Consider the following 19,016-nt stretch of genomic DNA (forward strand, 5'->3'; position numbering starts at 1 on the left):
TGAGATTTTGATTTGATGTTTGGTATATAGTTTAATAATGGCCAATTACAGATCAATTTGAATTTGTTCTGAGCTGATGATTTAGTGCAGAATTATGATCCTTAGAAAAAAATAAAATGGTTGGTTTTTCTCATTTCAGTTATTTCAGAAGTTGGACAATTAAAGCTTACTATCTGGTTAAGATATTGCTCATTGTTGAAGGCTGCATGGTTATCTGTTGTTATTTTTACGATATTTGGTGTAAAACCTTAATCAGGAATGGTCAAAATAACGATATTTGGTGTAAAACCTTAATCAGGAATGGTCAAACCCAACAAATTTTAAAAAAATACTGAAATACATAAAGAGCAATATGACCTGAAGTGACCACATAGGGTTAACCTTTACCACTGATCCATAAAATGAGGTCATGTTCATGTCATCTCTGCCTAACTGCTGAGTAGACCTTGGAATGATTTTTTCTTTGAATTAACTTGTCCTATCACTCTAATAAGTAAGACAAGAGTGCACACGCTGAAATGTTTCACCCTCTTTACTAATCATTGATAGTATGTTGAAAGTCCTAAATATAAAGCTTTCCTACAACTATCACATAAACTTCAAAAAAATACAAAAAAATGAGGTCAAGGTCCTATAAACTGAACAAGAAATAAATGTACACTTTACAATCATTCAATACACTAAATATAGTTGACCTATTACTTATCATGCTTATAGTATCCTAGAAACAGACTTAACCAAAAAAAAATAAACATTGACCAATGAACCATGAAAATAAGGTCAAGGTTAAATAACCTATGCCAGACAGACATGTTCAGCATACGATCCTTCCATACAACACATATAGTTGACCTTACTACTTATAGTTTAAGAAAAACAGACCAAAACACATAAACTTAACACTGAGAAATGAACCATGAAAATGAGGTTGTGGTCAAATAAAACCTGCAGACTGACATGTACATCAAAAAATATTTCCATACATCAAATATAGTTGACATATAGGTCAATGTACGGCCTTCAACACAGAGCCTTGGCTCACACTGAACAAAAAGCTATAAAGGGCTCCAAAATTACTAGTGTAAAACCATTCAAACAGGAAAACCAATGGTCTAATCTATATAAAAAACAAGAAACGAGAAACACGTATATTTTACATAAACAAACAACAACGACTGTACATCAGATTCCTGACAAAAAAAAATTTGCAGCAGGATTAAACGTTTTAATGGTACCAAACCTTCTCCCTTTTTCTGAAACAATAGCATAACATCACAACATAGAAAACCACACGATAAAATATCAATTGGAAGGCTTAACTCAATCAAAAAACTTAAATTCACACACTATGAACAAATAAATTTGATCTGCAATACCTGAATGCAAATGCACAGTTAATAAAATATTAGGGACAAACATTCAAGGCCAAAAAGCAAGCAAACAAGTCCAAACAAAGCCATGGCAAGACACCACCACGAAATATTTAATTAGTCCTATGTTGTCGATAGCTATAAAATGCAATCAGCTGATTATTGCTTTTCTGTCAAAATCTAAATGAGTACAAAGTGAATTCCAAGTATTGTCTGATCAGGTAAAGTCTGAGAAACCTGTAGTCACTGAACCATGAAATGAGGTCAAGGACAATGGACATGTGACAGACGGAAACTTTGTAACATAAGGCATCTTTAAACAAAGTATGAAGCATCCAGGTCTTCGACCTTCTAAAATATAAAGCGTTTGAAAAGTTAGTTAACACCGCCGAAAAATCACTATCCCTATATCAAGCTTTCTGTAACAAATGTTGCAGGCTCAATATTAATCAAAATGAAATCAATACATAAGATAAAGGCACTATTAACAAATGCAATAATTAAATACATACAATTATATTGGTTTTAACATTTATTTTTTCATTTCATTTTGACATACAAATTATAAAATAAAATTCACACAATTCATTCGATCAGAGTGATTTGAAACAAATCTTGAATATTTATACCCGTCAACCTTTTGGAGATACAAAGTGTGAGATGTCCTCCTTTTCTACCTTTCCTTAAGAGGGGGAATTATACAACACAACCTATTGTCATACAAATTTTGTACAAAGATACATTCTTTATATTTAATAAGAACATATTAAGTATACAATCAAATATAACAATACATGTAGTTAATTAGTTATCCAAAATTAATGTAACAACATTCTTCATGAGATGGAATATCATTTTTCTACATTATATACAAATTTGTGTAAAACCATATTTGCTATTCATTAAAAAATAAATAATAGAAATATCATTAAACAAGAATGTGTCCATAGTACACGGATGCCCCACTCGCACTATAATTGTCCATGTTCAGTGGACCGTGAAATTGGGGTCAAAACTTTAATTTGGGATTAAAATTAGAAAGATCATATCATAGGGAACATGTGTACTAAGTTTCAAGTGGATTGGACTTCAACTTCATCAAAAACTACCTTGACCGAAAACTTTAACCTGAAGTGGGACGAACGAACGCACAGACAAACGAACGGACAGAAGGACGGACGGACGAACGAACAGAGGCACAGACCATAAAACATAATGCCCCTCTACTATCGTAGGTGGGGCATAACAATTCAAATGATGGGAGAGCTGATTTTTTTGGTCAACAATTAAAGAAAAAGACCTTACACTCCTATCCAGGAAGACATCAAAAGTGTGGGGTGTATAAAATGTTGTTTTTTTTATGAAAAAGAGGAAGTTTCCTTCCTAGAACTTGTATATATGCAGTTATAAATAAATTTGATTTACACATAAAACATATATATATAAATAAAAGTTGTATGCTACATATTTTCTTTTAAAGACTGAATTTGAACAGATTAATATTATTAGTATTTCTAATGACCTCAATTATCTTAATTTTTTAAACATCATTTTACAAAATTCCCTACATATCACAAGTAACAGTCTGTTGTTATATCAACTTCTGAGAATTTTACAGAAATTCATAAAAAATATATGTGACCAGTACACAGGAATCACTATCAGATACCTGCCATTTGAATATTCAAATTTGGACAGGTATCGTCATTCTAACAGAAAAATCTGAATTGTTATCCTGTGTACAAAATTTGACCACTGCTTACACCACAGACAAACAATTCTCAATACTACTTATAGTTTACAGCACTAAATTAATGTTCAAAACTTAATATAAGTTAGTCTGTCTATGGAATAGTAACAGTGGTGTTTACGATGATCATGTGACCTTTAGATCTAATGACCAATCAGGAGGCTTGCTCTCATACAGCATTCCAGTGTAACTTCTTAATTCACCTGTTTCTTTTGACTTTGAACTAGTAGCTCCTCCATCAGATACTGTAAATATATATTACAAAATTATAGCTACCATTTGAATTCAGTTTCAGAATCTAATTCATGAGGATAAGATAACCTATTATCGTCAAATGCCAATCTGTTGCCACCGTTAGTGTCAATGAACCTTTTTTTTTTTTTTTATCAGCATTCATCAAATCTCATTTTGAAGCTATCTTAAGCATCCAATGGATTAAATTATTAAACGTTAGCATTATTCAATAAATATTCTAATGCAATTTTTATGTAACATTTTTTTTCATTGGCCGTCAAATTCACAGTTGACCAGGCGTAAATAAAGAGGGACCCGCCATTTTGAATTGATTGGATCAACAAATGTTCAATTACAACAATCTTATCGAAAATAAAACACCTACCTCAAATTTGCTGTTTTAATGTGATTTTATCAGAATTTGAATTTAGAGGTAACGTAATAACCTCCAGTTTCTAAGTTATTAGTATGACGTCACTTTTAGCTACAACGTCTTTGCGCCAAAATCATTCATGAAGATTCACAGATTTTTTTTGTATGTCAAATTTATACAAGCATATATTCAAGCTCTAAAGTATTATTTCTTTTTGTAATGCATTAGAATCGGAACAACAGTACTGCAGTTAAAAGAGATGCCACCGTAAATTATGATTTACAGTCGCAAATGTCCATTTTACTGTCTCCGCTACGTGTCGCCAGTAAAACTGTATTTGCAACCGTCAAATTGACAATTGACAGTGGCAACTCTTAAACTACAGTACTGTTATTCCTTAATTTTACAGTCTTACATCATTTGGGGTACCTCATTCATCATGGGTAATATCTTTAAAAGTACGTACATGTAAACATCCTAAACTTCTTTTTTTTTGGTTGCTTTTTCTTAAACATATTTTTGCTAAATTGAAGCAAAATGGACGAGACACAAGTTAATCATCCTTATGAAGTCTTCTTCATTAAGTGTAGCATTATTCTTATTTTTGTGTACAAACATTAAAATTGCCATTTACAATAAAGAAATTGCAGTTTAGAGTAAGTAGAGCTAACTTTTCAAATATTTATTTAGTTTGGCTTTCTTCTTCTTATCATTTACAAAAGTTATATATTCACTTTCAATTTTCATCCCATGCTAAATTTTCAAATGAAAACGTAACAATATATGCATTATGTAATAATTTTTCACTTACATTTATCATCTTTTGACTTTGATACATTTCCAACTTGCTGTGGCAAAGCAAGGTCACCAAGGTCGACCTGATCACTGTAAGGATTTTCTAGTAACTTCAGAACCCTTCTTACTTCGGAGTAATCTCCCTTTTCTGCTGCCTTGATAGCATTCTGAGCAATGTAGTTCCTCAAGATGAATCTGAAAAAACACTTATTCAGTTTATACTAGTTCTCCTAATTACTAAATTCTAATATTTGAGAATTTATTATCAAATCTAAAAGAACTATTTTTTTCAAATACATAGGATTCATTATTATTTGTTGGATACCAATTTTCCTGATTTTTGTGGGTACAGGTGAGCCACGAATTCAAATGATCAACAAATTAGATATTTTCTAAATGCTGTGTATGTACTCTGTAGAGATTAGTAAAACCACGAAATCAAATACCCTAAAAAATGCAAGTTTTCCTCAATCCACAAAAAGATACCCATGAAATTAAATGAATCCAAAGTATTAATATTTGAGAATTTATTACCAAATCTACAAGATTTGTTTATAAACATATTGTTATTTGAGAATCTATTAGGCTTAAATTAAAATATTGTTTGCTTGCAGTTTACCGACCGACCCTTGAAAATCCTCCCGACTGTGAAAATTTTATTGCTTTAAATTTGAAGAAATTTTTTTTAATACTTCTATTGACGCGATCTGGAACTTTGGGTCCTTTCCGGAAATGATTTAAAGTCTGAGTCAATTACGCATTTCAAGTTCGGTTTTTCTTAGCTTCCTGTCAAGCGTTCATGTGACCATTTAATGATAAAGCACATGGAAATTGTTTACAGGTATCCATGAAGTCACGGAGGAGTACTTTACGCTGTCGTCTCGTGTCAATTTTAAGACAAATAACAAACAAAAAAGTTTATTAGTAAACTGTTTATACAGATTCAGGCACATGTAATGATGTGTGATGATATCATTGACGATGATGCAGCGGATATTCATAACTGACACGATAACCATTCTGTCTCAAACAAATCGAGTACAGAATCTGTGGAGCCTGACTTTATGGAACCAATTTCCGTGGTTAAATAATTCGACAGCAGCTTGAAGTATTGCATAATTTCTACAAATCATGGTGAAGATGACAAAGATGAAACCACTCCTCCGTGACTTAAATCTTCATGGATATCTGTAAACACGCCTGTACGGAGGAAGGGCTCATTTGAAATGTTAATGGATATAGATCATGCCAAATCAATAAGAAGCAACCCTAACTACACAAAGATGTAGAGAAAATGAATGGTTAGCTTGAAAAATAAATATACTCTCTCTATATTAAATCGATTGCAATGAGTATGCTCCTTTAGGATACGGGGGGCTGCCCCACTCATTGCAATTATTCTCTTTCTTACAATATTAAATATACCCAAACTGTGTGGCCTGTGTGAATTCAATTAAAACATGTCCTTAGTAGCTATGCTGCCAATTTTTTTTATGCATTAAAAACATTTCAGTACAGACCATTTACTTTTAATGGGGTGCTATGGATTTCACCCCAAACTTTAGATTTCTTTGGTTTTCATCAAAGCCTGGCAAAAATATAACCTTATCACATATAATTAAATATTGTTAGAAATATGAAAACAGTCGAATGTCTTAATACTTTTTTTACAAGTTGCCTTTTTTTTCAATTGTGAAAATTCATTGGTTATTTTTTTTTTGAACAGATATATCATGTTAAGGAGGGGTATTTGCGAAAAATACCAGTCGAGAGAATGTTAAATTTCACGAGCCGTAAGACGAGGGAAATTCATTCTCAAGACTGTTTAAATACACCGAATGTTAATGTACTAAAACGCATTGATGATTGTGACGTTATAAGCGTCTAGTCGGATAGAGAATTTTTTGGCAAATACCACAGGCGAGAGGGTAAAAAAGGCATACCCTTTTAGCAAATACCCCGGCGGCATTAAAAATGAACGATATTCATTTGATAACAGTAAATTGGTGAAAAATACACTGGCTATTAACCAATCAAAACCCCGGATTCTTACATAAGGTGTAATTATATTAAAAATACACTCTTTAATACATTGTCTTATAAATCTTTAATATCTACATTTTTCTGATGAAAATACTCTACTCATGAAAACATTCTAGTCAAGAAGCATACATGTCTGATTATATTTCTTTAAAACAGTTCTAGTCATAATGACATTCCTTGTTTATAAGTGTTCCAGTATTTAATAATTATACCATATTTTATGTCATAAATTGGATAATGACACTATGTTAAAGTTTCAGTTTTGGTTAAAAAAAAATTATCTGAAAATGCCTGTTCACTTTGATGTTGATTTTCAGCATGTCCAGTGTTTGTTGTTTTAAAATGTTTTTTTTCTTCACAAGAAACTTGGTTTAGTGTAACTGAAGGTACAGTCGGAAAACTGCAAACAAACATATTTTTAAGGTTGGCCTTAACAAATCTACCAGAATTACTAATTAGCATATCAAAATTTTTACCCTATAAAAGTGAATACAAATCCTTCAGTGTATTCAGTTAAGAAGCTCTCAGGCTTAAAATTTTACTCAGTACTCAGAGTACAAGATTTGTGCTCAAATCACTAAATCCAGCATTTTGATTGGTTGAATACTGAGCATGAGTATGACAGTTGTTCTCCAAGTTTTGGATGACCCTGATACCAGCTATACAGAACTGGAAAATTAAAGTAGGTGATAATTTACTATATAATCATACCTTGGATTATTATAATTCATGACTGTGACTCTCTCTGTGTTCACTTGAGAGTGTAATAACTAACTTTATAATCATACCTTGGATTATTAGAATTCATGACTCTGACTCTCTCTGCGTTCGCTTGAGAGAGTAATAATTAACTTTATAATCATACCTTGGATTATTAGAATTCATGACTCTGACTCTCTCTGCATTCGCTTGAGAGTGTAATAATTAACTTTATAATCCTACCTTGGGTTATTAGAATTCATGACTCTGACTCTCTCTATGTTCACTTGAGAGTGTAATAATTAACTTTATAATCCTACCTTGGGTTATTAGAATTCATGACTCTGACTCTCTCTATGTTCACTTGAGAGTGTAATAATTAACTTTATAATCCTACCTTGGGTTATTAGAATTCTTGACTCTGACTCTCTCTGCATTGACTTGAGAGTGTAATAATTAACTTTATAATCCTACCTTGGGTTATTAGAATTCATGACTCTGACTCTCTCTGCATTCGCTTGAGAGTGTAATAATTTACTATATAATCCTACCTTGGGTTATTAGAATTCATGACTCTGACTCTCTCTGCATTCGCTTGAGAGTGTAATAATTAACTTTATAATCCTACCTTGGGTTATTAGAATTCATGACTCTGACTCTCTCTGCATTGACTTGAGAGTGTAATAATTAACTTTATAATCCTACCTTGGGTTATTAGAATTCATGACTCTGACTCTCTCTGCATTGACTTGAGAGTGTAATAATTAACTTTATAATCCTACCTTGGGTTATTAGAATTCATGACTCTGACTCTCTCTGCATTGACTTGAGAGTGTAATAATTAACTTTATAATCCTACCTTGGGTTATTAGAATTCATGACTCTGACTCTCTCTGCATTTGCTTGAGAGTGTAATAATTAACTTTATAATCCTACCTTGTGTTATTAGAATTCATGACTCTGACTCTCTCTGCATTCGCTTGAGAGTGTAATAATTAACTTTATAATCCTACCTTGGGTTATTAGAATTCATGACTCTGACTCTCTCTGCATTGACTTGAGAGTGTAATAATTAACTTTATAATCCTACCTTGGGTTATTAGAATTCATGACTCTGACTCTCTCTGCATTCGCTTGAGAGTGTAATAATTAACTTTATAATCCTACCTTGGGTTATTAGAATTCATGACTCTGACTCTCTCTGCATTGACTTGAGAGTGTAATAATTAACTTTATAATCCAACCATGGGTTATTAGAATTCATGACTCTGACTCTCTCTGCATTCACTTGAGAGTGTGATAATTAACTTTATAATCCTACCTTAGGTTATTAGAATTCATGACTCTGACTCTCTCTGCATTGGCTTGAGAGTGTAATAATTTACTATATAATCCTACCTTGGGTTATTAGAATTCATGACTCTGACTCTCTCTGCATTCGCTTGAGAGTGTAATAATTTACTATATAATCCTACCTTGGGTTATTAGAATACATGACTCTGACTCTCTCTGCATTCACTTGAGAGTGTAATAATTTACTATATAATCCTACCTTGGGCTATTAGAATTCATGACTCTGACTCTCTCTGCATTGGCTTGAGAGTGTAATAATTAACTTTATAATCCTACCTTGGATTATTAGAATTCATGACTCTGACTCTCTCTGCATTTGCTTGAGAGTGTAATAATTAACTTTATAATCCTACCTTGGGTTATTAGAATTCATGACTCTGACTCTCTCTGCATTCGCTTGAGAGTGTAATAATTAACTTTATAATCCTACCTTGGGTTATTAGAATTCTTGACTCTGACTCTCTCTGCATTGACTTGAGAGTGTAATAATTAACTTTATAATCCTACCTTGGGTTATTAGAATTCATGACTCTGACTCTCTCTGCATTGACTTGAGAGTGTAATAATTAACTTTATAATCCTACCTTGGGTTATTAGAATTCATGACTCTGACTCTCTCTGCATTGACTTGAGAGTGTAATAATTAACTTTATAATCCAACCATGGGTTATTAGAATTCATGACTCTGACTCTCTCTGCATTCACTTGAGAGTGTGATAATTAACTTTATAATCCTACCTTAGGTTATTAGAATTCATGACTCTGACTCTCTCTGCATTGGCTTGAGAGTGTAATAATTTACTATATAATCCTACCTTGGGTTATTAGAATTCATGACTCTGACTCTCTCTGCATTCACTTGAGAGTGTAATAATTTACTATATAATCCTACCTTGGGTTATTAGAATTCATGACTCTGACTCTCTCTGCATTCACTTGAGAGTGTAATAATTTACTATATAATCCTACCTTGGGTTATTAGAATTCATGACTCTGACTCTCTCTGCATTGGCTTGAGAGTGTAATAATTAACTTTATAATCCTACCTTGGATTATTAGAATTCATGACTCTGACTCTCTCTGCATTTGCTTGAGAGTGTAATAATTAACTTTATAATCCTACCTTGGGTTATTAGAATTCATGACTCTGACTCTCTCTGCATTCGCTTGAGAGTGTAATAATTAACTTTATAATCCTACCTTGGGTTATTAGAATTCATGACTCTGACTCTCTCTGCATTGACTTGAGAGTGTAATAATTAACTTCATAATCCTACCTTGGGTTATTAGAATTCATGACTCTGACTCTCTCTGCATTGGCTTGAGAGTGTAATAATTTACTATATAATCCTACCTTGGGTTATTAGAATTCATGACTCTGACTCTCTCTGCATTCGCTTGAGAGTGTAATAATTTACTTTATAATCCTACCTTGGGTTATTAGAATTCTTGACTCTGACTCTCTCTGCATTGACTTGAGAGTGTAATAATTAACTTTATAATCCTACCTTGGGTTATTAGAATTCATGACTCTGACTCTCTCTGCATTGACTTGAGAGTGTAATAATTAACTTCATAATCCTACCTTGGGTTATTAGAATTCATGACTCTGACTCTCTCTGCATTGGCTTGAGAGTGTAATAATTTACTATATAATCCTACCTTGGGTTATTAGAATTCATGACTCTGACTCTCTCTGCATTCGCTTGAGAGTGTAATAATTTACTTTATAATCCTACCTTGGATTATTAGAATTCATGACTCTGACTCTCTCTGTATTCGCTTGAATTAAATCTGTCTTTCCTTCTACCTCTTTATCCAATCTTTCTTCATATTTCTGTAACCATGAATCCCAGGCTTCCTCATTTGTTTTTCTTTGATCTTCATCAGTCTTGTCCTTAGAAAAAAACCCAAAAAAACAGAATTACTATCAGAAAAAAGAAATGAATATCTTTGTCTACAACTTAAAATTGATTTTTATCCAAGACCTGAAAAGTGTTGTGACTTATTATCAAAATAATGAGAATATATGAAATCAAAGGCCATTTCATCAAAAAGCCTAAAAACATCAAACTGACTTGATGGTCGACATCTTATGACCTACAGGTCCAGATCCTTATCATCGAAGCTATAGTTTTAAGTTTTCAATGTATTTACATTTTCATACTTCATTTGAACACTTAATATTAAACATATTTCCTGTAATATAAGAATCATAGGTAGCTGTCCACAGATAGAAAATAAAATCAAAATTGAACCACAACTTGTTAAATCATCTTCTATTCCTGAAATTTTAATATTTTAAGCCAACATAAAAATTTCAAAAGTTAAAATGGTGAAATAAAATTATTTTTTTGTGTATCCATCTCAACATTCTGCTTTGTTTACCGAAAAATATTGCAAAAAAGAGGGATGAAAGTGTCACATATTCCCTCAAAACTTTGTTTAAACTAGAATTATAATTCCTTTTAGTGATGTATTTTCTGACACCATTATCAATAATCTCCCAAAAATGCAAATGGAAATTGGGCCTTCTTTTTTTGTAAAATTTAATCACAAAAAAAGTTGAGAGAAATATACATAAAAACAATGCCTGAACCAATGTCTGGTATCAATATGAAAATATAGATTGTCATACAGAAAACAGCTCATAATAAAATTGAGAATGGAAATGGGGAATGTGTCAAAGAGACAACAACCCGACCATAGAAAAAACAACAGCAGAAGGTCATCAAAACACTGAACATCATAATACATACATAACAGTCTTGATGTTCATATAAACCTGCCATGAAGGCTACATTTATCTTTAGTTATTCAAAAATGAATTTTATTAACCAACTTACTACAATATGTATAGAAATGCCAATGCTTTATAAAAGGAAAATTTTGACAACTGGTCATTATGATTGGAGAAATTGCTACACCCAGTCATGACAAGATCTCAGCCCCATGCATTATGAACAGATGAAACGGGACATTGATTAAATGTCGTTTATTTCTTTAAATAAGTGACAACTTTTTATACGTTTATTGTTTTTTTTTTTAACTTAATATCAAAAAAATAATTTAAATGATGTTCAGTGTTTTTTCAGTCCATTATTAATACCTCAGGCATGTTACACGGCCAATATGAAAAAGTCCATACATAAGAACTATATTATTGCACACTATTTGAAAAATCTACATACTAGACAAAAATGTGAAACTCCACACCTAACTGTGGAGTGCTACCATAACCAGATTGCTTAAACCACTGAGGGGGTAAAGTATTTAATTCTAAATTAAACATTGGAGGAAGAATGCAAAGAAGCATTATTTTGAATAGAGTTATCTCCATTGTCCAAAATAGCAGGTTGAAAACCTAAGTTCATAACCCTTTTTTGGTTGACACGGGTGACAATAATAAGCAAAGACAAGAACATAGTGGTCCCATTAAAGTTTCATGTTTATAAATAACTAATTTTTGTGATATTTGATATGTAATAAACAGCTGCCCAATGAGCACATGATACGCCGGACGTCTTGTGAGGAAGTTTTATGCAATAATCATAAATAGATTCTGAGAAAGTTTTAAGCAATAACCATTTATTGTTTTTGAGACACGGCAGGACATGTGAAACTTCCCCAACCCTGTTTTTTTTTTTACAAATATCACTAAAACAAAATTTTGAATCAAACCAAAAAGTATACAGATCTTTAGATTAATATAACAAAGAAGTGTGTACAGTTTCAAGCAATAATCATAAATTGTTTTTGAGATACGGCGCAACATGTAAAAAAAAAACCTCCCCTTTTTTACAAAATACTCAATAACTCAAAAATAAATTTTGAGTCATCACCAATAAGTATACAGATCTTAAGATTAATATAACAAAGAAGTGTGTAAAGTTTTAAGCAATAATCATAAATTGTTTTTGAGATACGGCGCAACATGTAAACAAGAGTGCACACACTGAAATGTCTCGCCTTCTTTACTAATCATTGATATTATGTTGATAGTCCTAAGTATAAAGCTTTATTACAACTGTCACATAAACTTAACATTAACCAAGATAGCTAAACAAAGACCAATGAACCATGAAAATGAGGTCAAGGTCAGATGAACCATGCCAGGCAGACATGTACAGCTAACAAAGCTTCCATACAACAAATATAGTTGACCTACTACTTATAGTTTAAGAAAAATAGACCAAAACACAAAAAACTTAACACTGTCCAATGAACCGTGCAATTGAGATCATGGTCAAATAAAACCTGCGAGACTGACATATAGATCATAATATATTTCCATACACCAAATATAGTTGACCTTTGGCATATATAATATAAGATAAAAAGACCAAAACTTAAAAACTTAACTTTGACCACTGAAACATGAAAATGAGGTCAAGGTCAGATGACATCTGCCCGCTAGACATGTACACCTTACAATCATTCCATACAACAAATATAGTAGACCTATTGCTTAAAGTATGAGAAAAACAGACCAAAACACAAAAACTTAACTATAACCACTGAACCCTGAAAATGAGGTCAAGGTCAGATGACACCTGCCAGTTGGACATGTTCACCTTCCAGTCCTTCCATACACCAAATATACTAGCCCTATTGCTTATAGTATCTGAGATATGGACTTGACCACCAAAACTTAACCTTGTTCACTGATCCATGAAATGAGGTCGAGGTCAAGTGAAAACTGTCTGATGGGAATGAGGACCTTGCAAGGTACGCACATACCAAATATAGTTATCCTATTACTTATAATAAGAGAGAATTCAACATTACAAAAATTCTGAACTTTTTTTTCAAGTGGTCACTGAACCATGAAAATGAGGTCAAGGACATTCGACATGTAACTGATGGAAACTTCGTAACATGAGGCATCTATATACAAAGTATGAAGCATCCAGGTCTTTCACCTTCTAAAATATAAACCTTTTAAGAAGTTAGCTAACGCCGCCGCCACCGTATCACTATCCCTATGTCGAGCTTCTTGCAACAAAAGTTGCAGGCTCGACAAAAACCCCTCCCCCTTTTTTACAAAATACTCAATAACACAAAAATGAAATTTTGAATCATCACCTAAAAGTATACAGATTTTAGATTAATATAACAAAGAAGTGAGTAAAGTTTTAAGCAATAATCATAAATCGTTTTTGAGATACAGCGCGACATGTAAAAAAACCCTCCCCTTTTTTTTTACAAAATACTCAATAACTCAAAAATAAAATTTTGAATCATCACCAAAAAGTATACAGATATTAAGATTAATATAAATAAGAAGTGTGTAAAGTTTTAAGCAATAATCAAGAATCGTTTTTGAGATAGGGTGCGACATGTGAAAAAAACAGACCCCTGTTTTAGTTACAAAGTGCCGTAACTCAAAAAGTTTAAATCTTATTTTCACCAAAAAGTATACAGATCATTTGACCATCATAAAAAACAACTATATTAAGTTTCATGAAATTTAGATAAGTTGTTCTCAAGTTACGGTGCGACATGTTTACGCCGGACAACCAGACGGACGGACAGACGGACGGACAGACACCGGACATTTGTATACCATAATACATCCCGTCAAAATTTTGATTGGCGTATAAAAACCTAAAAAATTAATGTAAGAATAATCAAGGTAACCAATAGCTAATCTTTTCATATAATTTGGAAATTATATTTTACGGCAAATTAAGTCCTTTAAAGCCCTACATCTACCAATCAGAATGTTCTGAAAGGCTTATCATGCATAAAACTTATTTGTAAAATTTTTTTTTAAAAATTGCTAAATTGTTACAACTAAAAGTACAGTCAAACCTGTAATAAGAGAACACTCAAGGGAGAGCAAAAAAGAGGTCTCTTTTAATACAGGTTCAATCTATATGAAATGCACTACAAAGTCAAAGGAACTTAAATTAATGGTCTTCTAACACAGTTTTTCACTTAATACATTATATAATTTATACAGGTGGTCTCTTAAGCAGATTTCAGTGTATATCAAAATCAGATAACTAGCTTCCTATACAATTATGTTATGTCCTTTTTTCTAATTCTGCCTTCATTTCGTTATGTCGTTATATCTTTATTACCTCCATTTCTTTAATTTTTTCCAATTTTTCCAAATCTCTAGTAATGGAAGCAAAATTCCTGCCTAAGGCATTCACTAATCCTGGATTTGACTGCACCATAGCAAGGAAGGCTTGTAATTGCCTATAATTATAAATATGAATGTATAAAGGCATACTATTAAAATATAAATACAGCATTATAAAGGATCAATCTTTTAAAATCTCATCTATTACAATATACTTTCTTTCAAAATGAAAAACATGTATGTAAGAAGGATAATAATAACATTTTCATGGGAGATGCTATATAGAAATTTTAAAACATCTCTAGTTTATTTGCTGAGTTGTATCATGCTGTGTCCTACAGAAAAAAAGCTTTACTGTTTGTACATTTTTTTTTAAATGTTTCTACTTTTTCTACTTTAATATGGGGTGTACTTGATGACTCTGAGAACAAATTGACCTAGATGCACTATAGAAGTCTATATCATATTTCTTGCATCTTTGAAATTTCGGCTGTTTCCAAGAAAAGAGTGTCAGAAATTCCAACTTCAGGTTAAACTACCTTACACCAAATCTTGAATCCTTAACCTAAAACACACATAGACATAAGAAAATAAGGATGGACAAACAAAAAGAGATGTCTTTCTTGTCAAACTGATTGTGGTTGTGCAATTTAATTATTAGTTATTTACATGAACCGTAAGTTTACCTTGGATCCATCTCAGGTTTATGCATTGATTTTAATTCTTCTAACGTAGAACATTGTGTGAGGATATACTCTTTCACATCCTTTAATTTGGCTTGAAAACCAGGAGAGCCTGGTAAAGGGAGAATACTCAGACATCTAAAACAATTTGTGAAGTCTGCTCCAGTTTTTTGCATTGTTTCTAAGAAAGAATCGTAAATATCCCTGCAAAATATAGAGAATTTTATCAAAATGTATTCTTTTATATCATCAAAATAAGCATGATTGGTAGTTATTTAAGGTCTGGGCATACTATATTTGCTAAATGAAAATCTTTTGAATATTTTCTTTTCCTCCCCAGTGAGATAATTAACTCTGTGGTCTTGTGGCATGATAGATCATGGAGATGTTAAGTTTAATCCCTGAACAGGTCAAACATAATTTCAAATTTTAAACGACCTTGAGTGGCTATACAGCCCTTGCACGGTCGGTACAATTTCCATATGTATATACAAAGTTAAAAAGCAGTTTACAATATAGAAACAGGGTCGGTATGATGAATCTAGCAACCTGCAATAAGTCAAATAGTTATATTGTGTTCATGTGACTTGACATTCCAAATTTGGACTGTATAACAATAAATTTTTCAAATAGAATTATTTACAAAAGAGTCTAGAAAAAGAAGTGAGAAAATTTTCTTTTAAAGCTATTAAAGCAAACCTGGTCAAATGGGAGACAACTCTAAAATAAATCTAGTATCTTTACAGTTTCATTTGAACAAAAATATGTGTTAAGTAATACCTTTGTACTTTATAATATGCAAATTAAAATCAAACTAAATTTGTAAAAAATAATTTAATTAATTTATACTTACTTATCTGTTTCTAATTCTTTATTTAATAAACCAAACTGCAAAAAAAAAATGAATACTGTACAAGCTGAAATGTCTCACTGTTCTAGCCAGCTTTACTTATTATTATTAATTTAATGCTGAAAGTTATTGTCTGGAAACTAGAAAAATGCTAGTTTATGGCCCTTTCTTTTGATCCTAATTCCTGCTAGAATGGGACAATAACCCCAAAACTCAATCCCAGCCTTCCTTTTGTGATATAGAACTATGTGGTACAATGTCAGAGAAATCCATTAACTAAAACACAAGTAATTGTCCAGAAACTACAAAAATGCTTGATGTTGCCCCTTTTTTGGCCCTTAATTCCTAAACTGATGGCACCATAACCCCTAAAATTAATTCAAACCTTCTCTTTGTGATAATAAACATTGTGGTACAATTTCAGAGCAATTGAAATACTTAAACACAAGTTATTATCCTGAAGTAGAAAAATGCTTGTTTTGGGCCCCTTTTGGGCCCTTAATTCCTAAATGGTTGGGACCATCATCCCCAAAATCAATCCCAACCTTCCTTTTGTGGTATTATACCTTATTACTAAGTTTCAAAGAGATTCATTCATGAAAACTAAAGTTATTATCTAGAAACCAAATGGGTCTCCAGACGACGACGACTCAGACAACATCATACCATTATTCGATCCCAAAATTTTTTTTGCAGTTGTATTAAAATCAGGCCAATATCTCATGGGGTTTAGAAAAAAAGTCTGTATAAATGTGATTTTCAACAATTTATCAAAGTCCAAAGCCCATAATTTTGGCTTAAGCTTAAGGGATGCCTTTTTGATAATAGGAAACCTCCCAAAATTATCTTGGGGTTGATCACATTGTGAATTATGTACTTCAGACTTTTTCTACCTTTTTTCTGATTTTTTGCTTCATATAGTCACTGTAAACCTCATCAAAAATGTCTAAATGTGGTTTTGTTTCTGTCAGAGGTACTGCTCCTTGAATAGCCTCTCCTAATTTCATGCAATTCCATTTGCAAATATCTGGCTGGTTTTTATAGGAGTATCTTCCACTATCATCTGTAAAACAAGAGTGCACACACTGAAATGTCTCGCCTTCTTCACTAATCATTGATATTATGTTGATAGTCCTAAGTATAAAGCTTTATTACAACTGTTACATAAACTTAACATCAACCAAGATAGCTAAACAAAGACCATTGAACCATGAAAATGAGGTCAAGGTCAGATGAACCATTCCAGGCAGACATGTACAGTTAACAAAGCTTCAATACAACAAATATAGTTGACCTATTACTTATAGTTTAAGAAAAATAGAACAAAGCACAAAAACTTAACACTGTGCAATGAACCGTGCAATTGAGGTCATGGTCAAATAAACCTGCGGGACTGACATATAGATCATAATATATTTCCATACACCAAATATAGTTGACCTTTGGCATATAATATTAGATAAAAAGACCAAAACTTAAAACTTGACTTTGACCACTGAACCATGAAAATGAGGTCAAGGTCAGATGACAGCTGCCCGCTAGACATGTATACCTTACAATCATTCCATACAACAAATATAGTAGACCTATTGCATAAAGTATGAGAAACAGACTAAAACACAAAAACTTAACTATAACCATGTGCAGTGAACCATGAAAATGAGGTCAAGGTCAGATGACACCTGCCAGTTGGACATGTACAACTTTCATTCCTTCCATACACCAAATATACTAGCCCTATTGCTCATAGTATCTGAGATATGGACTTGACCACCAAAACTTAACCTTGTTCACTGATCCATGAAATGAGGTTGAGGTCAAGTGAAAACTGTCTGACAGGCATGAGGACATTGCAAGGTAAGCACATACCAAATATCCTATTACTTATAATAAGAGAGAATTCAACATTACAAAAATTCCGAACTTTTTTTTCAAGTGGTCACTGAACAATGAAAATGAGGTCAAGGACATTGGACATCTGACTGACGGAAACTTTGTAACATGAGGCATCTATATAAAAAGTATGAAGCATCCAGGTCTTTCATCTTCTAAAATATAAACCTTTGAAGAAGTTAGCTAACGCCGCGGTTGCCGCTGCCGGATCACTATCCCTATGTCGAGCTTTCTGCAACAAAAGTTGCAGGCTCAACAAAAAACCATATCAAAAATAGAAATAAAAGCAAAACTTTTGATTAACTACCTGTCATCTGAAGAAAAAATAATGTCTTTTATGAGTAACTAATGTTTGTCAATTTCATGGATGCATGAACCTGAAATATAGCTTGCTCTTGCTAAATTTGGATTTCAAAATTAAAGAAATTGCATACCAATATTTTATTCACAAATGAATACAAGAACAGAGTTCCAATGTCTTCTGCATCACACTTATTTATTATTTCCAAGGGGCATAACTCTTCTTTTTTTAAGTTGATCATCCACACATTTTTGACAGAGATATTGCTGATATTAACCTATAATATCAGTTTTATAAAAATCTGGCAAGGATTGTACCTGTGAGAGCAATAACAAAACTGGACAGACAAACAGACACAGGGATGGACAAACAGTCTTAGGAACAACTATAAACTTACCTGACCCATTACATATGTAGTTTGGGTCAAATTTATCCATAAAACCAAAAGGTCCATAGTCTATAGTTAGTCCTACTATACTCATGTTGTCTGTGTTCAATACACTGAAATTTTAAATTAATTCTTAAAATGTCAAATTACTCTTATAGATTTAAGAATATTTTTTTTCTCTAAAACAAAAAAA

At 32.3% G+C, this 19,016-nt stretch overlaps 1 protein-coding gene across 1 annotated transcript in view; it reads right to left on the reverse strand.

Annotated features, from left to right (window-relative positions):
• Positions 1 to 1,884: 1,884 nt before the first annotated feature.
• Positions 1,885 to 19,016, reverse strand: part of LOC143062937 (protein adenylyltransferase SelO, mitochondrial-like) — a 33,737-nt gene continuing 16,605 nt past the window's right edge. The window contains exons 6-13 of the mRNA XM_076234780.1: positions 18,833 to 18,936; positions 17,135 to 17,304; positions 16,245 to 16,279; positions 15,395 to 15,595; positions 14,704 to 14,824; positions 10,357 to 10,514; positions 4,539 to 4,717; positions 1,885 to 3,365 (exon numbers count right to left, since the gene is read on the reverse strand). Of these exons, the coding sequence (XP_076090895.1) occupies positions 3,247 to 3,365; positions 4,539 to 4,717; positions 10,357 to 10,514; positions 14,704 to 14,824; positions 15,395 to 15,595; positions 16,245 to 16,279; positions 17,135 to 17,304; positions 18,833 to 18,936 (1,087 nt within the window). The 3' untranslated portion in view covers positions 1,885 to 3,246. The remainder of the gene's footprint in view (positions 3,366 to 4,538; positions 4,718 to 10,356; positions 10,515 to 14,703; positions 14,825 to 15,394; positions 15,596 to 16,244; positions 16,280 to 17,134; positions 17,305 to 18,832; positions 18,937 to 19,016) is intronic.

The sequence above is a fragment of the Mytilus galloprovincialis genome, chromosome 2 (assembly GCF_965363235.1).
Source record: "Mytilus galloprovincialis chromosome 2, xbMytGall1.hap1.1, whole genome shotgun sequence".
NCBI classification, from domain to species: domain Eukaryota; kingdom Metazoa; phylum Mollusca; class Bivalvia; order Mytilida; family Mytilidae; genus Mytilus; species Mytilus galloprovincialis.